We start from the raw sequence: 25,960 nt of genomic DNA on the forward strand, positions 1-25,960 counted from the left end.
TGATGGTGTCGGGCAGCAGCCACAGCCTGCTGGCCCCTCGACCGGCACACTCTAGGGCTCCACAGCCCACTGCCAGCAGTTCAGAGAAGCCACCTCTGAGCTAGACAGTTGGCCAACAGCTGAGGAGGCGATGCAGTGGGTCATGCCCGGGAAAAGGAGAGCATGCAAGGCCAGAAGACATGGGACGGGGGGGGAGGGAAAACAACCATGCTGGGATGCATCCGTCCATGTGGGACCTTGGCGAGTTAGCAGGCAGCTGCTTAAAGAGGGATGGTTGCCATCTCTGGGGCATAGCACATGTGCCCACAGAGAGGACTCTGAGTGCCGCCTCTGGCACACATGCCATAGGTTCGCCACCACTGCCCTATACTATACCTGTACATTTGGTTTTTCTTGCCTAAATGTAGAACCTTACTTTTTTCACTATTGAGTTTCATTTTGTTAGATAGCGCCCAGTGTTCAAGTCTGTCCAGGTTCTCCTGTATCTTAAGCCTGTCTTCGGCAGCATATCCTTATGGCCAAAAATTAGAAATTGCAAAGGAGCTGCAGCTCATAATAGCTTATGTCTTTAAATAAAATGTATTAGACAAAAAAGGTGCTGCCAGACTCTGATATTTTGCCAACCTGAAGCAATGCAGGTATCCTTCTACCAATCTTTATGAGTAGATAATAATTTAAGTAGCATTGTCTGTATATGCTTATTAAACACTCAGGTAAATGTATATGGAGATGCAGAATAATAAGCACTGGTTATCTTTCACTCTTCTCTTTTAACTATATGTTTATATATGCTCTAGAAGCCAGTCAGTACGCTGGCTTGGGTGCTCAACAGCGAAACACTGGCGAAGCGAGCACAGCAGCGCCTGCATTTTCTGCCTCACATGAGAAAAGCACATCTTCCTTCACCTGTCCTTACCACTTTCTACAGAGGGACGATTGAGAACATCCTGTCGTACAGAATTACTGTCTGGTTCGGAAGCATCACTGCTTCAGACAAGAAGGCGGTTCAGAGAGTGGTGAGGATGGCAGAAAAGATTATTGGCAGTTCCCTCCCTTCCATCCAGGATATAGCATATAAACGTTGCTTGAGCAGGGTCCCCAAGATTGTATGGGACACTACACAGTCTCTTCATAACCTGTTTTCCTTGTTACCTTCTGGGAGGAGGCTCCGAAGTATCCAAAGCAGAACATCCAGCTTCAGTCACAGTTTTGTTCCATACAGTATTAACCTTGTAAGCTTTCATACTTCCTCTTTCCACTATGTATTCAAGATGAACAGTGATTAATATTTATATGTAAGGGTGTAGGTATATACATATGTTGTATATAGCATGTTTATATGTGTGTTATGCATGTGTACACTTTTGAGAGCAAGCAACAGTAGTCTTCATCTGCTTTAGACAGTGTAAGTTTTCAAGAAGAGACTGGACGGCCATTTGTCTGAAATGGTATAGGGTTTCCTGCCTGAGCAGGGGGTTGGACCGGATGACCTCCAAGGTCCCTTCCAACTTTATTATTATTATTATTATGGATCATCTATTATTATTATTATTATTATATAGAAGCATTGCATCCAAATTGTGCAAAGCAATTGTTCTGCCACATTATTGAATGGTATCTAAAATAAGGCACTAAGTTCTTTAAAAAGAATGTTGACAGACAGGTATATATCCTTAACCTGATAACCAGGAGGATGACTGGACCACAGAAACAATATCTTATGTGGAAGAGATGAAAAATCTGGGTATATAGAAGAATAGGACTTCTAAATATCTGAATGGCTGTCACATGAAAGGGGAGGGGGGAATTATTCTGTTGTGGCTCCAGTGAGCAGTATTAGAACCAGACTGATGAAAATTGTGGGAAAGCAGATTTCAACTAAATATTCAGAGAAACATTTTAATGCAAGTATGGTTTGACAATATATGGTGATGGTTGCTTCATCACTTAAAAGAGATGCCTAAGGACTCCCTGTAAGGAAAATTGTAGCTGTAGTCTAGCTTGCAGCTCCTACACAGAATGGCTCAATAGACTAGACAAGGAAGGCATGCCCTGCAAAGCCTTAATGTAGCTCTCTGTGTAAAAAGGGGCTTCTCTGTGTTACTCATTCCTCCTCCTTCTTGTACTTTGCTGTTCTTCCCAAGCCTCCAGAACAGAATTCAGAAGGCACAAAGTAGGTCAGAGTGATGGTAGAAGACAACTGATATAAGTATGCCTGCTTTTCCCTAACGGAAATGCTTTGTGTAATACCACACTCCCCCTTTATGGATTACTGCCTTGTCGTGGCAAAGGGGCTTGCGTAACTCAATGAAGCTATAAGCTATGCCGTGCAGGGCCACCCAAGACGGACAGGTTATAGCAGAGAGTTCTGACAAAATGTGATCCACTGGAGAAGGAAATGGCAAACCACTCCAGTATCTTTGCCATGAAAACCCCATGGACAGTACTAAAAGGAAAAAGATATGACGCTGGAAGATGAGCCCCTCAGGTCGGAAGGTGTCCAATATGCTACTGGGGAAGAGCAGAGGGCTAGTACTAGTAGCGCCAGAAAGAATGAAGCGACTGGGCCAAAGCCGAAAGGACGCTCAGCTGTGGATATATCTGGTGGTGAAAGGAAAGTCCGATGCTGTAAAGATTTTTTCTCCATAGGAACCTGGAATGTAAGATCCATGAATCAAGGCAAGCTAGACGTAGTCAAAAAAGAGATGACAAGACTGAACATCGACATCTTAGGAATCAGCGAACTAAAATGGATAGGAATGGGTGAATTTAACTCAGATGACCATCAGGTACACTACTGTGGGCAAGAATCCCTCAGAAGAAATGGAGTAGCCTTCATAGTTAATAAAAGAATAGGAAATGCAATACTGGGATACAATCCCCAAAATGACAGAATGATCTCAATTCGAATCCAAGGCAAACCATTCAATATCACAGTAGTCCAAATCTATGCCCCAACCACTGGTGCTGAAGAGGATGAAATTGACCGGTTCTATGAAGCCCTACAGCACCTTATAGAATTAACACCAAAAAATGATGTCCTTATCATCATGGGGGATTGGAATGCTAAGGTAGGAAGCCAAAAGATAACCGGAATAACAGGCAAGTTTGGCCTTGGAGTACAAAATGAAGCAGGGCACAGGCTAATAGAATTTTGTCAAGAGAATACGATGGTCATAACAAACACTCTTTTCCAACAACCCAAGAGACGGCTCTACACATGGACATCACCAGACGGTCAACATAGAAATCAGATTGACTATGTGCTCTGCAGCCAAAGATGGAGAAGCTCTATACAGTCAGTAAAAACAAGACCAGGAGCTGACTGTGGCTCAGATCATGAGCTTCTCGTTGCAAAATTTAGGCTTAAATTGAAAAAAGTAGGGAAAAGCACTAGGCCACTTAGGTATGAACTAAATCATATTCCTGATGAATATACAGTAGAGGTGACAAATAGATTTACAAAATTATCATTATTGCTACCCAACAGTCCTGGAGCTGGCAGAAAATGATTGCAGTAGAAAATGTGTTGCCCCCATCAGTGATCCTTGTTCTGCAGAAACACAATGCTAGCAAATGGATCTACCTTTATATGCAATGTGCAAGACATGTTAAGGATACGAAAGTAAATTTCCCAAATTGCTTTCCCTACCCATTCAACATCTCCAGCTAGCAGGAAAATATCCCATTCTTAACATGGGATGGAGCTGGGCTGCAGCTAGGAAAGGAAGAAAAAAAGGCTTTGATAAGATGGCTCAACAGGATGGTTTAATTTTCTCTGCTCTGTTTTTGGCTACTCCTGTCAGTTTGGTGCAAATCTGATGAGTTCCCCTTCAATTCCCTCATCTAAGTCATTGATGAAGATATTGAAGAGTACTGGGCCTAAGACGGAACCTTGTGGTACGCCGCTGATTACTTCTCTCCATGTGGATGTGGTGCCATTGAGGACTACTCATTGAATACAGTTTGCCAGCCAGCTACAGATCCATAGATGTTGTCTATCCCACCTTTTTCTAGCTTACCAAGGAGTAGGTTGTGGTCTACTTTATCAAATGCCTTACTAAAATCTAAGTATACTACATCCACATCATTTTGCTGATGTACTAGTTTAGTCACTTTATTGAAGAATGAAATAAGATTGGTTTGGCATGATCTGTTTTTAACGAACCCGTACTGGCTACTAGTTATAAATTTGTTTGCTTCTAGTTGTTCGCAGATCTGTTTTTTGATTATCTTTTCTAGGATCTTCCCAGGTATTGATGTTAAACTGATTGGTCTGTAGTTTCCTGGGTCTGTTTTTTTTCCCCTTTCTTGAAGATGGGAACCACATCAGCCCTTTTCCAATCGTCAGGTACTTACCCAGTGCTCCAGGGTTTATGAAAGATGTGGTGTAATGGTTCTGAGATAACATCTCCCTTCAGAACTCTAGGATGTAATCTGTCGGGTCCCGGTGATTTATACTCATCAAAGTCTCTTACTATTTTCTTGCTTATTTTAATTTTTGTTATTAGTTTGTCTTTTGCAGTGGTTTTTTTTGGTATGTTGAGATATAGTTTCTTTTTGTGTGAAGATTGATGCAAAGTATGAGTTAAGCAGTTCTGCTTTCTCCCTGTTGCCTGTTATTTCCTTGCCATCTTCTCTCCTTAGTGGACCTACAGTTTCCTTGACTTTTGTTGTTGTTGTTAATGTGTTTGAAGAAACTTTTCTTTAATTATCCTTGATTTCTGTTGCAAGTCTTTGTTCATTCTGAGTCTTTGCTTTCCTGACTTCATCTTTGCATGTTCTGGCTGTCTGCTGATAATCAGCCTTAGTTATGTGCCCCTCTTTCCATTTTTTGTATTTGTCCTTTTTGTCTTTCAGTTTGTCTGAGAGATCTTTGTGCAGCCATGCTGGTTTCTTCTTGAATTTCTTGTTGTTGTTTTTTTCAGTGGTATTGTGCTGGTCTGGGCTTTTATGATCACATTTTTGAGAGTTTCCCATGCTTCTTGGGTTGTTTTCCCCTTTAGGATTTTCATCCATGGGATCTTTCCTAGGTTCTCTCTGAGTTTGTTAAAGTCAGATCTTTTGACGTTTAAGACACTGGTTGGATTGTTTTCTATTGCTAGTGTTTGCATTATGTTACATTCCAGTATGATGTGGTCACTTTTATCCAAGATTCTGGCAATTTCAATTCCCTCTATCGCTTCTTCTCTATTAGTAAGGATTAAATCCAGTATAGCTTTATGTCTAGTTCCCACCTCCACCTTTTGGGCGACAAAGTTGTCGGCTAGGTTGGTTGCTCTCCCGCTCACTGCAGAGTTTGTCTCCCACTTGATATCTGGATAGTTGAAGTCTCCCATTACTACTGTGGTATGCTTCCTACATACATTTGTTAACTGGCTGGCAAAGAGTTCATCTGTTTCTTCTGATTGGTTGGGTGGCCTGTAATATACACTTATGGCAATGTCACTTTTTTTCTCTTTTATATTAACCTATATACATTCTGGAGAGATTTTATCTTGAATCATGTGCATTTCTGTAGATATGTAATGTTCTGAGCATCAACTTTGAGACCTGGTAGGTTCAGAGGAAGAGAACCTTTCTAAAAGTTCCAGTCCCTCTCTCTACAAAACATGCAGGTAATCCTTGGCTTAGGACAGCAATGGGGAGCAAAATTCTGATTTGGTCACAAAGCATGATCTTACATGACCATTTTACTTAGCACTGGCAATCTTGGCAGTTTCTGTTGCTATCATTAAGTGAAGACTGTGAAGGTCCTTAACAAGGATTTCATGTCACCATGCTATTAGAAGAGGCACTGAAACTGCATTCCAGGCAAGCAGGCCAATGGGGGGGCAAGCAGGTGCTGCAGGTAGGCCCTATCCTATGTAAATGGAGGATGGTACAGAGTATGCTTGGAATTCTTTGGGAGAAAAAAGGCAGGCACAGGAGTGATTTGCAATCTCCTGCAGGCTTCCCCATTGACTTTGCTTTTGGGAAGCTGGCAGGGAAGGTCACAAATGGCAACCACATGACTGTGGGATGCTGCAACTGTTTTGAGCCAGTCCCCAAGCATCTACATTGTGGTCATGTGACTGCAGAGTGCTGTGATGGCCGCAACTTCAAGGACCAGTCATAAGTCCCTCTTGTTCAGTGCTGTCACAACTTTGAACTGTCACTGAAGGAGTGGATGTAACCTAACAAGCTACCTGTAATTGCTTTGGAAAGTGTGAGATACAACACCCTCAGGCACACAATAGATGCTGGGCTGATCCCACTAGAGCAGACATGTCAAACTCGGCCCACAGGCTGATAGTTTGACACCCCTGCTCTAGAGGTCACCAAATAGTTTGAGAAGTGCTTCAGAATATAGTACTGGCAAAACTACCATGGCTTGCTTCCTGTTTTAAATGGAAAACATCAATGTAGTTAAGAAAGAATAAGTGAAGCTGCCTCAGGAATAGACTGGGGATAAGATGTATAAGAATCATGTCAGAAAAAGAGATTGCCAGAGCTGTGGATAGGTTAAACAGAAAAGGATCCTGGTCAATCATTTAAAAAGTCACAGTGAAAAAAGCCACAATTAAGCAGCAGGCACAAAGCCAATGATTCCTAGTTGGCTTTCAAGAAAATGTTGAATTCTTTTTGTTTTCCGTGGGAATATTTTATTGTTACAGTTCATTTTCGGTCCTACCAGGGATATTTTAGTCTTGACATATTGCATATTTTATTCAGCTGATGGTATATTCGTTTGGAGTATGTTGAATGAATGAATGAATGAATGAATGAATGAATGAATGAATGAATGAACGAACGAACGAACGAACGAACGAATGAATCTGGCCAATTCTGTTATGGGTCCCTGTTCTCAGGACACAAGAAAAAGCAAATGGACCAGCGAAAGGAAGGGGTTTAATGTTCAGCTCATCGTTTCTTGGGGCTGTGTACCTTGGAGGTTCCCGAGTATGTGGTAGTGCGCCGGAAGTAACTTGCCTTGGAGTTTACAGCAGTGATGCCGAAAGCAAGCGGCCCTTCTAACAAATTGGCTCTGGGTTTGGAAGCGGGGGCAGGTGGGATCATCCGGCCCGATGAGGTAGGGTGGCTGGGGAAGAAGAATCTGGCCGAGGGGAGGAAGGCGAGGCGCCGGCGCTCGGGTGCCTACCACGTTTGGCCTGGAAAAGATCGGGAAGCGCGCCAAGCTCGGGAGCAGCGGCTGCCGCTCTGGGCGAGAAGCGAGGGCGGAGGTTGCCCCGGCGGGACTCCTCCTCCGAGGGCAGGGCCGGGGGCGGGCAGCTGGAGCGAGCCCCGATCTCGCCGCCGCTTCTGCAGCGCTGGGAGACGGAGCAAAAGCGGCCGCCGCGGTTGGACCCCAGAGCAGCCCCGACGCGCCGACCACGAGCCGGAGACCCGTCCGGGCGCCTGGTGGCGGCCGGAGCCAAGTCGGCCGGCAGCTCCGGGAGAAGGGCGAAAGGGAGCCGCCACCCCAGCCTCAGCGCTCCAACTTTCTTTTTTTTTTTTTTTCTGCGGCTGCGAAGGAGGAGAAAGTCTCGCTCGGGCAAGGGCGAGAGCTGCGGCAGGGGTCGCTCGCCACCATGAGGCGGCTCGGGGGCGTCTGGCTCCGGTGGCCGCCGTTGTTGCTGCTGCTGCTAGTGCCTTGGGAAGCCCCGGTCTACGTGCGAGGTAGGCGCGTCCGGGGGACTCCCCGTTCTCGCGCTCCCCACCGTGGGCGCTGCGGAGATTGGGGCGCGCCTGAGTCTTGGGGATTGAGGGAGTGGGGGTCGCCTGGGGCAATCTTCTCCCCCCTCCCTCCCGGCCGCCGCCTCCCGGTGCGCGCAGGCGGTGAGAGGTTCCGGGATGGGCTACATGTTAGACCTCGTACGGCGGTTGCGCTGCTGGAATTGGTCGGGGCTGGCGGCAAAGGGATGCTCAGGGGCAGCCTCCGTTCTCGCTTCGGATCTGCCGGCCAGTTGCCGGGGTGAAATCTCGGGACTGATCCGTCTCCCCGCAAGGCGCGGTGCCTGCCACCCCCCCCCCGAAGGCTCGGGACGTCTGCAGCTGCCTCGATCCGAGCTCAGCTGCCCCTCCGACTCCCGGGTGAATTCGGACAAGATAGCGAAACGTTGTACTCTTGTTTGGCCGGGGGAGGGGGGGGGGAGGCTTGATAAAACCTCGACCTACAACTAAGCCAGCCTCATTTTTCAGCTGGGCACCCAGCCTGGGCTGTAATCCTGTGCGCGCTTATGGTCCCCCTTTTCCCACTCAGGTTTCGTTCCGAGCGAACTCGCTGAGAACTAGCCACCCTACTCAGTAACACACACACAGACCCCCCTCCCCCCACCGCTCCCGGTGATCGTCTGGTCGGTTTCCCTCGCTTTTCAGTTTTTACCCGTGTCTCGGAATCTGTACCTAAAGACACCGGAGAGGTGAAGGGCTCCATTGGAGGAGCATTGCGCGCTGCCCAAAGGAAGTGAAATTTCAGCACTTTGGCATGTGCGCAGAGCCTCCTGTCTAACTCAGCAAGTCGCGGGCTTCGCCAAGACTGAATTGTGTGTATCTCTCTCTCTCACACACACACAACTCGGTTCCGAAAACTTTTATTCTCCTTTGGTACAGCAGGAAGAAAAAGACAAAAAAAAAGGCGCAGGGGGTAAAGCTTTGATTGACCTTTGATAAAAAGAAAAAAAAAATATTAAGGCTTCTCCCGCGCGGGGAGGGTGGAGCGGCGTCGCCGTTGCTAATTTGCAAGCGGTCGTTGAATGTTTCTGGCGCCAGCGCGGAGGGCATCCCGTCGCACTGGCTACCTGCTGCTGCTTTTCTTCCCTACTTGGCCTTCTCTTTCTCCCACCCGCTATCCATGCGCCTCGTCCGTGCTGGTGTGTGTGTGTGTGTGTGTGTGTGTGTGTGTGTGTGTGTGTGTGCGTGCCGGATCTGCTCAGGGCCATTGATCCATTTTTCCTAGCGCAGCCTTCAAAGCTCCCTTTCTACAGGCAAGCCCAGGGGTAGGCAACCTCGGCTCTTTTAGGGCTCATGGACTTCAACTCCCAGAATTCCCGAGTCAGCTGTGCTGACTCGGGAATTCTGGGAGTTGAAGTCCATGAGCCCTAAAAGAGCCGAGGTTGCCTACCCCTGAGCAAGCCGGATTCCGACAAAGCCGCAGCAAAGGGGGTCTCTGCTTCCTCCGCGTGCCTTGAAACGACTTTTCCTCCCCCTAAAAGGCAGCTTGGATCCTTTGATGCCTTGGCGCTCTGCCCCTCCCCCCTTTTCTGATTCAATAAAGTGAGCCCCTTCCTCTCCCCTCTTCCTTCCTTCTTTCCTTCCTTTCTCCCATTCTGTCTTTCTACTCTTGTGGATGACTGTTTGTGTTGTTGGGTTGGATGCTGGAAGGTGGTGTGCCGTGCAGGTTATTTCTAGCCTCTGTTGCATGTTAGGACAGCAGCCCTTCTCAATAGGAATGCAGCTGCTTTTTCTGCTAGGTGAACTCCTTAAAGGTACAGCTCCTCTCTCCTTTCGAATGGTTTTGGAGCCCGTTTCCCAAAAGAGGATTTACTGTCGAAAATGCCTAGAGATGTTAACTCAGCTGCTCTGATTATTTTGCAATTAGATATGGGGGGGGGAGAAAAATAGTGGTTTATAGATGATTACTGAACGTGTCGCTTGTGCTTGGTGCTAAAAGAGAGGATTAATCAATACTAGTGGGAAGCAAAATATACTAATTAAGAATAGGTCGACAATGTTCTGCAAAGCGTTCTGTGAAGAATGGCACAACGGTCTCTTCTAAGGTTTCTTTTGGCTTCCCTGTAATTTCATCCACCTGTCTTCCCAGATGCTGATTTAAAGTTGCAGGAAGTTTCTGCTTTAGAAATCAGGGCTCCCATCATTCTCGTGCATTCCCCCCCCCCCTCTCCCCGGGGCACCAGGAAAAATGACTTTAGACTGAACAGTTCTGTTCTTCTCAGAACCCGGAGGAAGATTAATAGTTTGGAAGCCATTGGTTCAAACGTCCAACTCTAACCCACGACTTTTCAAAGTTTCAGTATGAACAAAGCTGAATCTGGAGTGAAAAATTTAAAGCCCCCGATCTTTTTCAAGCGAAGAGACTGGATAGAATTTTATTTTGGCTCTCTCGCTCCAGGTGCTTCTATTTAATGTGTCCTGGCAGTTAATGACCCGTCTAGGGATGCTTGCTGTAAAGTATAGGTCATTTGTCATGCTTGCTTGTAAGTGGCTGCATGTTGATGTCTGCCAGAACATTGTATGCCAGGGTGATTTAAGACAAGTAAACCTTTGTGTCACAAACCCTATTCTAGCATTATTTTTCTGAATCTCCCCCGATAGGAAATACTGAGATCGAGGCTTAAGTTCGGACTATATTCAGAATGCATATACAGTCTCTCACTTCTTCCCCAGAGAAGTCACCCTGCTTTGCAAACGATCTGCTCACTTTTCAGAATTTTCAGAATCACAATAGAGCTGGAAGGGAGCTTGGAGGTCTTCTAGTCCAGCCCCCTGCTCAAGCAGGAGATCCTATACCATTTCAGACAAGTGACTATCCAGTCTCTTCTTAAAAACCTCCAGTGATGAAGCACTCACAATGTCTGAAGGCAAGCTATTCCACTGGTTAATTGTCCTCACTGTTAGGAACTTTCTTCTTAATTCCAGGTTGCTTCTCTCCCTGATTAGGTTCCATCCATTGTTTCTTGTTCTGCCTTCTGGTGCTTTGGAAAATAAATTGATCCCCTCCTCTTTGTGGCAGCCTCTCAAATACTGGAACACTGCTATCATGTCTCCCCTAGCCCTTCTTTTCTCTAGACTAGCCAAACCCAAATCTTGCAACCATTCTTCATATGTTTTAGTCTCCAGGCCTTTAATCATCTTAGCTGCTTTTCTTTGCACTTTTTCCTAAAGTCTCAACATCTTTTTTGTAATGTGGTGACCAAAATTGGATGCAGTACTCAGGTGTAGGCTTTATAAAGCGGGACTAATACTTCACTTGATTTTAATTCTATGCCTCTGTTTATACAACCAAGGATTATATTAGCTTTTTTGGCTGCTGCCGCACCTTGCTCACTCATGTTTAAGTGATCGTCCACTACTCCAAGATCCCTCTCACAACTACTGTTTTTGAGCCCTGTTTCGCCTAATCTGTACTTGTAACTTTGGTTTTTCCTGCCCAGGTGTAAAACCTTGCTTTTCTCCACATTAAATTTCATTTTGTTGGATGGGGCCCATTGTTCAAGTCTGTCAAGATCCTGAGTGAGTCTTCTGGGGTGTTGACTATTCCTGCCAGCTTAGTGTCATCTGCAAATTTGATGAGTTCCCCTTCAATTCCCTCATCTAAGTCATTGATGAAGATATTGAAGAGTACTGGGCCTAAGATGGAACCTTGTGGTACCCCACTGCTTATTTCTCTCCATGTGGATGTAGTACCATTGAGAACTACTTGTTGAGTATGGTTTGTCATCCAGTTACAAAGCCATCCCACATTTTTCTAGCTTACCAAGAAGTAGGTTGTGGTCTACTTTGTCAAATGCCAAATATCAAATACTTTTCTAGCCAAGCAACAGCCAGCCTACAGAGTGAAGAAGACGCACAGTCTATCAACAGTCAGATCATTGGCTAAGGAACCAGAAGAATCCATGAATAAGAAAATTTGAAGGAAAAGCAAAAGTTGAGTTCTCAGTCATCTAGGTCATAGTTATCCCAAAGATGCTTTTTTCATGAGGCAATTGGACTATCTCCAGTCTACAACACAGTCCTTTCAACAGTTCCAAGAAGGCTCCACACACATTTGTATTACTCAGGTGACCCTGGAGACACAGATAAGCCTCCAAGTAGCTTTAACGACTCCCTAAAAGAATGCAAATGAACAGCTGTCTGCAGGAGTATAAATCTTTCCATTCCCCACCATCCAGTCAGAAATGAAGAAGCTTCTTGGATGAGAAGTAAAACGTCTTCAAAGAAAAACAAGGAAGTCCAGTTTTGAACGTGAAAAAAGCATTTTTGGGACAAAAGTTGAGTTTATATAAAGGCTGGGTCCTTGTAGTCTTAAGCCAGTGTTTCCCAAACTTGACAATTTTAAGGCATGAGGACTTCAACTCCCAGAATTCCACAGCCAGCATTGCTGGCTGTGGAATTCTGGGAGTTGAAGTCCTCATGCCTTAAAATTTGTCAAGTTTGGGAAACACTGTTTAAGCAATGACCCACTCAGCTTATCTATCCATTGTTGGAAAATCTCCAGTAATGGAGCACCCATAATTTCAGGAGTCAGGCTGTTCTGCTGCCTTATAGCTCTCACAGTCAGGCAATTACCTTGATTTTCATTTTCAATCTCTGTAAAGCTTCCATCTGTTGATTCCTGTCCTATTCTTTGTGACAGCACGTCAAGTATTAGAGGACTACTATTATGTTTTCCTTTTAGCTTTTTCTTCTTTATTCCCAGTTCTTTTAACCACCCTTCATAGGATTTAGCCTCTAAGCTCACCACCATGGTTATTTGCATTCTTTTCATACCACATCATCCTTCCACAGCATCCTTCTTGTGTTTTGGCAACCCAAATCTAATTACTGTTCCAGGTGCTGTTTGATTTAACATAGTGTAGAACGAAACTATCACTTCCCATTATCTTGACATTATACCTCTGTTGTTGATGCAGCCCAAGATTGCATTGGCTCTTTTGGCAGCTACAGGATGGTCTGCCAGGATATCCAGATCCTTCACACAGGTACAGTTTCCTAGCCAGTTATCACCTTTCTTGTACTTTGTACTTGATTTTTTTCCTACCTACATGCTGAACTCTAGTATTTCTCACTATTAAACTGTATTTGGTTGCATAGGACTCAATGTTCAAGTCTATCAGAATCTTTTTGACCTTTGTGCCTAGAGGAACTAGAAACCCCTCCTGCAAGTTTGTGTTGTCTGCAATATGCTGGGCATCCCTTCTATCCCAACATTTAAGTATTTATGAATATTTTGAACAGGACTCCCTTAGGATAAAACCCTGAGGTCCTCTACTGCAGAGGTATCTCCATATAGACACAGTTACATTAAAAATCACCTGCAAATCCATCTAGCATTGGTACTATTCCTCATGTTCCATTCTATCAAGAAAGAGTCTATGCCCAACTTTATGGAAGTCTAGGTACACTACATCCACAGCATTTCTGTCTAATTAATCTAGACATTCTGTTAAAAAAAAAATCTGGCACGATCTATCGTAAACAATAGTTTTGATCTTATTTCTTGCTTTATCTTTTCTAACGTTTTCCCAAGTATTGACTTCAAGCTGATTGATTTGTAGTTGCTTGAGTCCCCTTTTTATTCTTCTCCAATATTCTGGCACTTCCCCTGTACTTCAGGAATTCTCCAAGAATCAGTTAGCACCCTGGGATGTTATCCATCTGGTCTCAGGAACTTGAATTTATTCCAAGAAGCTAAGTATTCTTTCATAGTCCCTTATCTATGTTGACCTATATTTATCTACTGCCCCCTTCCCCGTCTCCAGTGCACAGGTTGGACCACTTTTTCCCTTTGTGAAAAGATAGCTGCAAAATAAGAATTTAGTGTTCAGCCTTTTCCCTGTTATCCTTCACTATCTTGCCATTTTCTTCAACCAGCAAACTGGCCATTTCTTTGATGTTTCTCTTTTGTTTTGCACATAGTGTATACAGACAAGCCGTTTCTTGGTTATTTTTGGTACTCATTGTAAGGCTCAGCTCATTCAAAACTTTAGTGTTCCTGATCCCATCCTTACAGATTTGGGCTATTTGGGTTATTTCTTGATAAAATGCTTTTGCTATGTGCCCCTCTTTACAATTTTTTTTAGATTTGTCCTTTTTTATTGTTTAGTTTATCAGAGAGTTCTTTGCAAGCACAATTGCATCATCAGCTGCCTCCCAGTTTTCTTTCTGTTTGCTATTGTTTGTTTTTGGGCCTTAATTATCTTTCTGTTTATAATTATGCAACTCTCCTAAACTATTATTTTTCCCCTTCAGAATTTCCACCCATGCAGTACTTCCTACTTTTTCTCCTAGCCCACTGAAATCAGGTCTTTTGAAATCTAGAACATTAATCTGGCTACTTTCGGTTCTCTTCGTCTGCAGTATCGTGAATTTGAGGATCGCATGAGGATTGCTCTCTCCCAAAGTTCGTGTTTCCACTTTTTCAATCTATTAATATCTCTCTTCCCCCTTAGTAAGTATGAAATACCATATAGCTGATCTCCTGCTTCCTTTATTCATCCTTTAGACAATGAACTTGTCTGCAAGGCAGAACAAGGACCTGTTGGATTCCCCACTTGTCATAGATTTGATTTGCAGTTCATATTGAAATAGTTGAAATCTCCCATTACTACAGTGGTGTGTATCCTTGACGTTTCAGTTATCTGATTTGCAAAGATTTCATCTATAATCATTGGCTTGTTGGGTAGCCTGCAGTACACTTACAACAACCTCTTTATTGTTTGTTTTCTCCTTAATATTCACCTAGATGCTTTTGACAGAGTTTTCATCCTTGATGTCATTGATTTTACAGGTTTGCAGGTACAGTATAACTATTCCTCCTCTTTCACTGGGTGTCTTTTGTTAAAAAAAATGAATTATAACCTTCCAGTGCTACATTGCAGTCTTGCGTTCCTTCTCATGTGTTTATCATGCTGTGCTCTAGCCTCTTGGCCTCTTTCAATCTTAAATCCATGCAGCTTCTCTCTCCCCCGTTATCTGAGGACGAGTCTTCTGCAGAGGCCATGATATGTAAGAATTGATGCCTCTTTGTGAACTCAACTGTGAAAGCAGCTCTATATTACACTGTGATTCCACAACCATCTATGGGGTGAGGATAAAAAAAAAATCAATCTGCCATCTTGATTTTTTTGACTGAGCCTGCCCTGAGTGATATTGAGCACTTGCTTTTGGGACTAAGTTACACTTACTTACAAATAGAGAGCTAAACTCTGATTTCACGAACTAAGCGTCTAGATAGAAGAGTTGAATTTAAGCATTTGCACTCTAATTTTCTGCTCTAAGCATCATACTAAGCCACGATTTGCTTAAGAGTGTTTTGTTGAAAAAACAATGATTGGCTAGTTTCACATAGTATATTCAGCCAAAATTAGACATATACACACACAATATGGATTAACATGAATTATACCTTTAGGGATTTAATTTGCAAGAATTTCTAGTCTTATTTGATGTTCAGCATGCATGAGTTTCTAGTCTCACTTGTTGAGCAATGCATCTATAGCATAGGAATTAGCAATTCATTCAATGTGCAAGAAAGCAGAGACAGATGATTTTGGAAATATCTGTCCAACTTGTGGCTCCTAATAATATTGTAATCTAAGCCCTGTTTCCTTTGTACAAGCATTAACATCTCTTTCTCCCCTTCTCTCTCTCTCTCTCTCTCTCTCTCTCTCTCTCTCTCTCTCTCTCTCTCTCTCTCTCTCTCTCTCTCTCTCTCTCTCTCAGACACACACACACACACACACACACACACAGACAGACAGAAGGAATAGACATTGGTTCATAATATTGCTCTCGCAATCTTGCTCTCACTGCATCCATCATTGGGTTTTAGATCTGCTTCATTTCCTGAAACTAGGCTCTGACAATGAATAGAGAGTGATTCTCTTTACATAGCTCCAGATTAAGTTCTATTTAATAATTGTGTACACATATATAGTGTAGGTTTCAGTGTCATGTGAATAGTTTGATCAATTGCAATGTTTTTCAAACCGGACAACTTTTAAGATGTGTGGACGTCAACTCTTAGATTTCTGGTATTTGAGGTCCACACATCTTAAAATCATTCAGTTTGAAAAACACAGCTCTATTGTAGAAGATTCTCATTAATCTTCAACTGGATAATGACTGCCAATAAGGTTGAGGTCAAAACAGGAGGGACCTTCATGTGCTTCCAAGCAAACTCAGATTTATTGAAATACAAAAATATAAAATAATTAAATCTACATGGCACCCTTTTCCTCACGAATCCTAAAAACATATTGAGTCTAGCTAATCTACGAATTTATTCTTTTGCCAGATCATAAGAATGAATCTTCCAAGCCATATTATCTAAATTATTTTAATGACAGGCAGTGATTATGGGACTTTCCAGAGCCAATTAATATGATGTACTAAATCATATTTAGTACAATTAAAATGTTTTAGCTACTTATGAAAATTTATTCTGCAGATGCTTGGAGGCTACTTTCATATGCACTAGCATTAATGATGTTTCACTACTGAAGCTTAATCGAAATTACACCTTACCATGCTGTGTAAACACAGTTGTTGTGTTGTTGCCAATTGTGTAGTCTATGAATGGTGGGTTTTTTTTTTAAAAAAAACAACAACTTGAATCTCAAATTTCCCATGTATTTTCCTGCAGGATTATGTTTATGTTACTTCAGACATTGAAGCTGTTCAATTGTTTGTTGGTTTGGGGTGAATATTCTGAAAATATTTAGAAATTGCACCTATTATATAACTAATAGAAAATTTACTGTGTCTAGGAACTTTATCAGTATATATAAAGGAGTATTTTGAATAAATAAACCCTTGAAATCTTTAAAGCATTTTTAGTCTCGGCCTACCTACCAGGATGTCTTTAGGTCAGCATGACTTCATTTACAGCTTTAAAAGGCAAAGCTTAGCAAATTCCAAGTAACGTTTTAATATTTTTCCTGTACTGTGAATTTTAAGGGTTTGAATATCCTGTTTTTGTGGCCAGTAAGTACCACTCACAGATTGTAATGCATACAATCAATACAGTATTTATAAAAATTTAAGATGTTTCTTTGTATTGGAAGATTGTTTGATATCTGGGGAGAACCAACAACAGAGTTAGTAAATACAGTGTCAAAGCAATGCATGTTTAAGTAGTAGATTTAATTAGCTTCAACACATTAAAACTGCAGGTTAATTATATATTTTTTTCCTTCAATAAATTGCATACTTCTGTAATAGTGCAGTTTAACCTCTCAGGAACTTTGCTAGTTTGTGTTTCCTTAATTTTCAGATGTAAAAAGGGGGTAGAAATAATACAGACCTAAAATTGCATTTGGAACCTTTCAAACATGCTAAGTTACTAACTCCCAGGATCATCAACCTATTCAGCTAAACGCCTTGGGGGCAGCAGACTGATTAAAGCAGCAGTGTAATGCACGCTCTGCTGTTTTTCTTACAAGCTTTGCATGTACACCCAAAGGGGCAGAACTTGCAATTTGCTGCTGGTGTCATTCTGTCCAAACATGCAAGATCCTGTGGTTGCTACTGTGCTAGGAATAGTGGGATTAAAATTCTAAATTATACAGATTGTCTGAAAGATATTTTTTTTTTTAAGACACCAGGCTAGAAACCAGGATACTGTGAGTTCTTCACCTACCTGAGCCATGAAAGCCAGCTGGGTGACTTGGCCAGTCACTCTCAGACCACAATGTCAGGCTTGAGTGACAAGCTGGTCAGTCAACTCCTGTGAGAAACTAATGGATCAACACTTGGTTGATTCTGCCCCGCCCCCCCCCCAAAAGCAGATTGTGCACTTGTGGGGAAATAGTAGGAAGATAGATAGATAGATAGATAGATAGATAGATAGATAGATAGATAGATAGATAGACAGACAGATGATAAATGTTATTTTTAATGTACCACTAGTGATAAATATGGAAAGATGATACAGCAATAGTTTACAAACTTTGAATTTCTACACACACACACACACACACACACACACACATATTCAAAATTTTGTGGCTGACAAAGAGCTATATACACACAAACTGAAGGGCTTACCAATGTTTTAGTCATACAGTGCAATTAATTTGGGATATTTTGTTTATGAGAAAATACAATACCTATCATCTCTATACCACAAGATCACTATCTGAGTTTTTTTTTTTTTTCCGTTCTTGATGTGCATTACATATTAACTGCAGCAGGTTGGGAAAACTATGCTAGAGACGTAAGGATCATTTGAGCAAATAATTACATTTGTTTTAATACTTTATGGGTTGCCCTAACTAGTTACAGATGGCATCTACTGGGAAAGATAGTCCGTAATTGACACAGGACCGAGATATAATCTAGTAGGTCCTTTTCTCTTTACCTGAAATATAAACTTTAGGAGAATGGACTTACAGTAATGGAAATTATATAGCAGAACTAAAAGTTTGATATTGTAATCTGACACATTGTTACGTTTTCAAAGTGACTTAAAGTAGATTTTACTAATGTATACATCTCTGTATCATTGTGTTATATTCATTATCAGGGCAGTTTTTAAATTCTTTTTTGTGCTGCTGTACAAAAATTTTATGTGACCGGTTGATGCCTTTTTTGAGGTTTGGAAGTGAGATTTTAGGTTGACTGTTTGTTTTCTCTGCCCGGTCATTTTTAAAGTATCATTTTCACATTGCTCAAGCCCAAACAAGTACTAGAAGTCTGAGAAGCAGATTTGCAAAATGTATGTTTTATTGGGATTGTCAAAGCACCCAACATATAGTTAGTGCTCATAATAAACAGCGTTTCCACCATTGTGGGCTCAGACATCGGGGAGCTGTTTTAAAAGGTTGATTAATATTTTGTTTTGATTTGGTGAAGAAAAAGTAGGTGTAAACCCATATTTAGATTTCTTAAGCATTTAGGAATTTCTTTTAGGAGAGAAATTAAGTTGTTTACAATATTAAATAGAATTGCATTGGCTACCAGAAACTGTAATTAAGAAACCCTTCTGTCTTTTTACTGTTTTGTACTGTGACTACAGATAGTTGCCAGTGTTAAAACAGGTAACTACAATGCTCCAGATGAAGAAGAAGCTTCTGTAGCTCCAAAGAAATATGATCCAAACTGAGCTTGATTTTTTTTTTAAAAAAAATCATTTCTGGAATATGATTTTTTTTTTTTAGAATACATTTTCCATTAAGGTCTCATTTGGCAGGTATTCTTTTGTCTTGAGCACGCTCACATTGCATTAATTGTGTTTAATATCCATCTGTCTGCATTTTACGTATATCTTGACAGTGAACACTAATAGTAGCTGTTGCCCATGAACTTTCTATGATTTAGAAAGTTCAGCTTTTAGCACTGGGTTTGTGGCCTCTTTGACTCATTGACACAGTTATGTTGGATTTTGACCTTCAAAGGGTTTTCATTCTTTATATTTCCCAAAGACCAAATAGGTAGTAATTATCCCCTCCCTTCCTTTAGACCAATGTTTAGTAATATAAAAAGCAATGTGGTATTTTATGTTTGACTGTTTGTTTGAATGTAAGTTTTTTCAGTGCTTTTACACACATTTGCCATATTATGGTCACAGTCTGTTTTGTAATTGCGGCTTTGGAGTGTGGTGGATTGTGTAGCATTCTTTGATGATTGAAATGCATGTGACAAATTCAGCAATGATAGTTCCAGCCAATTGTTTTGAAATGAATGAGTTTTGTTCTGTTGGACTGGAATATTTGTGAATTCAGCAAATACAAAAAAGGGCAAGGGTTTTAGTTTTCTAGACAAGCAGTTTCCTTTAATGTGCGTATCAGTGACTTGAAAGTCCTTCTGGATTTTCAACTCCTGTTCAAGCATCAGGCCCTTGCCCAACTTTGGCTGGTGTGCCACTTGTGGGCATTTTGAATCAGAATGTCCTTGCAACAGTAACCTCACACCTTTATCACCTTGAAGTAAGACTGCAGTACAATTTCCCTGACTGACAATCTACAGCTAGTCTAAAATACAATGACTCAGCTATTGACTAAAAGAGTAGTTTGGCATTTTGCAAAGCTATGGAAACCATTCTATTTTGACTGGCTTTGAGTACACCAAGTTGCTTGGATAGGTTTTATGTTTATTTGTGGTTAATTTTCTTTGAAAACTATCCTGAGTCATGAGCAGTTAGGAACTACTGTATAGGAATTTTGTCATTAAGTAAATACATAAAAGCCATTGTTCGGCGAATGATGCTATGACAACAAAGTTTTGTTACCTGACTTGAAATTGAGTGCCCAATTACGAAATAATTTACATAGATAGCCATTGTTTTAAAGTTGTAACAAAGAATGCCAGAAATCAGTATTTTTTTTTTTTTTAAAAAAAAGATTGGCAATTCTTTTGCAGCTTCATCTCAGTCTACTGAAATTTTTAGCAGCTTAATGATCTTTCATGCATCTTTGTTTTTGCATTCAGAAGTTATGGTTGTCTTTATTTACAGTTCTTACTTTCTAGCTGGGTTCTTTCTTAGCTTGCTGATCTGGATGCTAATTCATACTGTGCTAATAAGTCCCACTTCCGTATGGTGCCATCCCAATGCAGTTGGCAGTGATCTGTTCTTCCATTCATGCATCTCTTTTTTGCATGTGCAACTGAAACTCATGTGGCCAAATAAAAGCCTTAGGTTTCTTTGAAAATTAATATTTTAACTTTAAAGCATAAGATATATTATTTGGAAAGAAAAAGTGCATCCTTCTAGAAACAGCTGTTAACACTTGAAATCAAAAGGTATTGTGAATTTATTCTGTCTTTTCCTCCATACATATTTTTCCTATAGAATAGAATAGAAGAGAAGAGAAGCTGGAAGGGACCTTGGAGGTCTTCTAGTCCAGCCCCCCCCCCCGCTCAAGCAGGAGAACCTATACCATCTCAGACAAGTGGCTGTCCAGTATCTTCTTAAAAACCTCCTGTGTTGAAGCACCCACAATTTCTGAGGGCAAGCTGTTCCACTGATTAATTGTCCTCACTGTTAGGAACTTTCTCCTTAATTCCAGGTTCCTGGTATTAAAAAAAAGATGCAAAAAGTAGTAAGGGAACTTGGGGGTTTATACAATGAAAATGTTATCAGAACTCAATAATAATCATAAGGAAGGATGATTGAAAAACCTAACCCAGAAGCTCACGCAAAACCTTACCCTGGGAAGGCAAAAGGTAATGAAATTGGCCAGGTTGATCACTCTTTTTGATTTCCTGTGACACTGGAGGGAACTGTAGTTAATAACATTGACCAAAGAAGCACTTCCATACATAGAGCAGAGTTGAATATGTAGAACAGTCATATCCAATTGTGTACAGCTCTGTGAGAAAAATAGTGGGATGATGGAGATTACATAGGTAGACCTTGATTTAGGAGCACAACTGGGACCGGACATTCCATTGCTAAATGAATCTCATCTGATTTTACAACCTTTTTTTGAAGTGGTTGTTAAATTAATCATGCAATTATTAAGCAATTTCAGCTTTCTCCAGTGACTTTCTTTATCAGAGCTGTCTAGGAAAGTCACAAATGGCACTCATGCAACTCCAGGACATTGCAACTGTCATAAATTCATGCTGGTTTCCAAACACCTGAATTTTGATCAAGTCATCATGGCAGCACTGCAACAGTCATATAAGTGCAAGGTCTTGTTGTAAATCACTTTTTTCCAGCACCATGGTAACTTTCAACAGTCACATAAACAAATGGTTGTAAATTGAGGACTGCCTATAAGACGGCTTCAGCAGACTTTGGTTGTTCCTTAGCATGAGAAACCTGAAAATTTGATTGGAAATGTAATGTCTAATATAGTTGGGCCCAGGCAGGTGATCTAATTTATACTGTGTAAATTTTGATTAAATTCACGGCAATTTATTTGCACATTTTAATCAAGAAAGTGTATCCAAAAATTGCGTTTTGATATATGTGCTTTATAAGAAGTGAAAATGAGATTTGTTCATAATACCTTTCAAGCCAAGGAAAGTTTTCCATCATCCCTAGAGATCAGGAATGAGGTGACACTCAAACTCTACCCGCAGCACTGTATTAATTATTAACATGCTGCCTTTTATCAAGTAAGGTTGAGTTTTTAATCTCTTTTCTTGCATTGGTTACCAACTTCTTCCTATTTATGTTACCACTGCATTTTGGCAGGATTTTTTAAAACTGCAAGTCCCGTTAATGTTGAGGCATCAGTGAAGCAGGGATTTGAGCCAATCTTTTTCTTCCTTTTGTTTTTATTGCCCCTCTTTTATGATGGTTTCACCCTGTTAGATGTGTGCTGTTAGCCATTAGAGAAAAAAACTCCATTGTTTTCTGCTGTTTAGAAAGAACTCTCTAAATCAGTGGTTCTCAACCTTTTTAATGCCGCGACCCCCAACCGTTCGTAAGTCGAGGACTATTCAACCGGTCGTAAGTCAAGGACTACTCAACTGGTGCAGCACCGTTTTCAGAATGGGACTTTTGGCGGGCTCAGCAGGGCAGAGACAGCCTGGACAATTCCTATTGGCTTTTGAAAGCCAATAGAATTAGACTCTATTCAAGAGAGTCTATTCTATTGGCTTTCAAAAGCCAATAGAAGAAAAGGGAGTAGCACAGCTAAGGAAAAGGGGAAAAAAATGGCGGACTGCGTTGTTTGGCGACCCCCGTGAAATGGTCGTTCGACCCCAAATGGGGTCCCGACCCACAGGTTGAGAACCACTGCTTTAAATTCTCAAAGTAGCCATCAAAATATCACATGTCAAAATACATGTAACCGTTCCTGATAAATGTTGGAGAGGAGCTTTTCAGATTTGTGGACACTTGTGAGTTGGAAGAGAGATTAGTGCAGAAAGAGTATAGGTTGGGCTATACCAGAAATGTTCTGGTTCTGCTTTGAACTCTTTATCTTTATTCTTTGGGATAAGTGTGAATTAAGCAGGTCCAACGCTGGCTGCAGAAAAACACAGAGAAAAACACTGAGAAACATTTTCTCTCTGCTGTCAGCACCAGAAGTATATTTCTACTAGCTTCTCTAGGAACATCAAAATAGTATCTTCTTCAACTTTTTGCTCTTTTCATGGAATGAACCAGATAGGGAGTAAAAGTGTATGTGCGTGGGGGGGGGGAGTGTTAGGATTGGTGTTGGGGTTGGGGAAGAATAAACCCTTCATTGCTGAAAGACCCATCTATCTTCCACACTTCTTCTTATGCTGTGCTCTCCTCCACTCCACTTGAAAGGGCAAAATGCCCTTGGCAGGAAATCTACTTTTGCTCATTGGTCTGCCAAGTTGTTCCGTTTCTTTTAAATCTTTGCCTCTTTCTGAGTTCTCCTCTTCAAAATTAAATTGGTCTTGGCCAGTTCCTGTCTACTTAGTGGGTGTTTGAGGTCATGGGAACTTTGTTCTTTTTAATGTGTAGATAAATCTGTGTAGGAGATTTTTTTTTTTAATGTGTGATGGGCACAAAATGTTTAAAATTACTTGGAAACAGCAATATTTCTACAAGCTCGTCTTGATATAAGGCATAGGGCTGGCATTCCATCAGTTTGCAGGTGTTACATATTCAGCTGCTTCTGTCTTTCTGACTTGGCACTGAAGTGACATATTTGAGAATTCACGCAGGAGAAAAGTTCAAAGACAAAAAGTGCTAAAAAAAAAAAAGGTCTGTTTGTATGGAGGGGAGGAGGAGGAAGAGGACACCACCAAAAACCAGGAGTCAGGCTAGGTAGTATGGTGGTGGGAAGCTTCAAGAAGTCTTTGGTTCTAATGGCATATGCAAAATAGGCATACTGAAGTGTTGATATAGGATATAAAGCAGATATTGAGGAGAAAGATGGAGATACTTTAGTTCTTGTAATGGAATTTAAATTGGGGGAGTGAAATCTGGAAACATTGTGTCAACAGAGAAGCTATATGCACTATTATTTGTATATTAATAATAATATAATAATAATATGCTAATAATAACAATATAATGTATTATTATATTATCAAGCAAGATTTCCTACTTGAGCCGGGGGTTGGACTAGAACAGGGGTGTCAAACTCGCAACGTCACGTGACGTGTCGCAATGTGTTGTGACTTTTTTTCCCATTGCCAGAGCTGGGGTGGGCGCAGTTTCAGCATGATGCATCCAGCCTGCAGGCCGGCAGTTTGATACCCCTGGACTAGAAGATCTTGAAGGCTCTTCCAACTCTATTTTGTTACTTACATGGTAACTGGGTAACAGAACATTCTGTATAAGGATTTATAATACTGACAGTACAGCAGTGGTTCTCAACCTGTGGGTCGGGACCCCATTTGGGGTTGAACGACCATTACACGGGGGTCGCCAAACAATGCAGTCCGCCATTTTTCCCCCTTTTCCTTAGCTGTGCTACTCCCTTTTATTCTATTGGCTCTTGAAAGCCAATAGAATAGACTCTCTTGAATAGAGTCTAATTCTATTGGCTTTCAAAAGCCAATAGGAATTGTCCAGGCTGTCTCTGCCCTGCTGAGCCCATCAAAAGTCCCATTCTGCAAACGGTGCTGCACCAGTTGAGTAGTCCTCAACTTACGACTGGTTGAGTAGTCCTTGACTTACGACTGGTTGGGGGTCGCGGCATTAAAAAGGTTGAGAACCACTGCAGTACAGAGTGTTCTGTAGAAAGCTGGGGAAATGGGGAAAAAAAGAAATCAGAATGAGTGGCAGGGTACCTGAAGAGAGAAAGGAATTGGCATATGCAGTGTGCAAGAAAAGAATTACTGCACTAGCTGGGTTGAACCTCACTGTATTTCCATAGTAATTTTGCATTATGTTTTCCAGGTATTTAAAATTGTTAGTAACACAAAATGTTACACCTGCTTATTTTAATTAATAATGCAAAGCAGGGAAACTATTATTTTAAATGGGTTATGTCAGTGGTTCTCAACCTTTTTAATGCTGCGACCCCCAACCGGTCGTAAGTCGAGGACTACTCAACCGGTCGTAAGTAGAGGACTACTCAGGTTGAGAACCACTGGATTATGTATTTAATTTTGGATACATACTCACCTACTGTTTGCAAAAATATAAAACCACATTTAAATGTTCTTCTTTTTCCACCAGTTTTCTACCTGTAGGTAATTGTATTTAGCCTCAGGGAAAAATATACATGGGGAGGAGAAAAACACCATCGCTCAAAATGGAGAAGGATGTGTATGCTTTGAAAATTATCTGGAAGTATGCTTTCAGTGCTTCTTATTTTTCTGGTTTTCAGAGGAGCCTGAAGAAAGTCATAACTGATTTAATGAGTAGACTAATTAAAAGGGTTCATTAAATAAGCATTGTCTTTTCAGGCTGAGACAATAGCTTCATAAGTGACACGACTGTTTCAAAAAGAGACTGAACTCAAGCTTCCTCATGAAGTAAAGCCCCCCTTTTCAATAATTTCTAAAGAATGCACCACTCATATATATGAATCTGGGAACAATATGTCAAAATCCTTATGCCCATATATTTGAATTAACTTTGAGCTTTGTGCTGGAATAGTATTATTTTTGTGAATCTTCTACTAAGGAATAAAGAGAAGCCACTTCAGTGAAAGGATGTATGTGAATATATAATATTTTCATATTCACAAGAATAAAATGTTTGACAAATATTTTGATCCATGTCTCATTACATTGAGGTATCTACTCATGGAACTGGATATATAATATGTGCAATCTAATCTCAATACCAGCTTTTCACTGTCAAACTAAAAATTATCCAAATAATTGGGAATGCATTCTTCTAGAAATGTGCAAAATGGGTTGATCTTGGAGAATTTACTTCGGGAAACTACTTAAATAACCATGTAATGCCGGGGTCCCCAACCCCCCATCCATGGACTGGCACTGTTCCATGGCATACCAGAAACCAGGCCACGAAACAAATGTAGTCCCATCCATGGGATGCAGGCAGCACATGAAATCCTGCCCTCTCCAGTCTGCAGAAAAACCTCTCTTCATGGAACGGGTCCCTAGTGCCCAAAAGGTTCAGGGCCCTGCTGTAATGGCAGTACCTGGGAGGGAATGGAATATTCCAGATAATGTTGGTTTTTTGAGTGGTAACTCTAGCAAACTTGTGATTTTTTTTTTCATTTGTTATATATAAGTTGCTGTAGATAGCGGAAATCCAATTGGGAGAAATATTCAAATCTTTTTTTCCCTATCCTGTTTTTTCCTTCTAGATATTAATAGGGTCATTAGGAAAGAAAATAATGAATAAATAAAATATGACATCAGTAAACAACAAGTATACATATAC

General features: G+C 41.3%; 1 protein-coding gene across 4 annotated transcripts in view; it reads left to right on the forward strand.

Moving 5' to 3' along the window:
* Positions 1 to 7,089: 7,089 nt before the first annotated feature.
* The window catches only part of LRP4 (LDL receptor related protein 4), a 112,452-nt gene continuing 93,581 nt past the window's right edge, over positions 7,090 to 25,960 (forward strand). For 3 of the 4 annotated variants that reach the window (XM_039358199.1, XM_039358213.1, XM_039358223.1), the window contains exon 1: positions 7,090 to 7,659. In XM_039358199.1, coding sequence (XP_039214133.1) covers positions 7,572 to 7,659 — 88 coding nt within the window. In that variant the 5' untranslated portion in view covers positions 7,090 to 7,571. The remainder of the gene's footprint in view (positions 7,660 to 25,960) is intronic. The other variant, XM_039358207.1, reaches the window with a different exon arrangement.

The sequence above is a fragment of the Crotalus tigris genome, unplaced genomic scaffold (assembly GCF_016545835.1).
Source record: "Crotalus tigris isolate CLP2741 ecotype Arizona unplaced genomic scaffold, ASM1654583v1 scf7180000017576.4783729, whole genome shotgun sequence".
Taxonomy (NCBI): domain Eukaryota; kingdom Metazoa; phylum Chordata; class Lepidosauria; order Squamata; family Viperidae; genus Crotalus; species Crotalus tigris.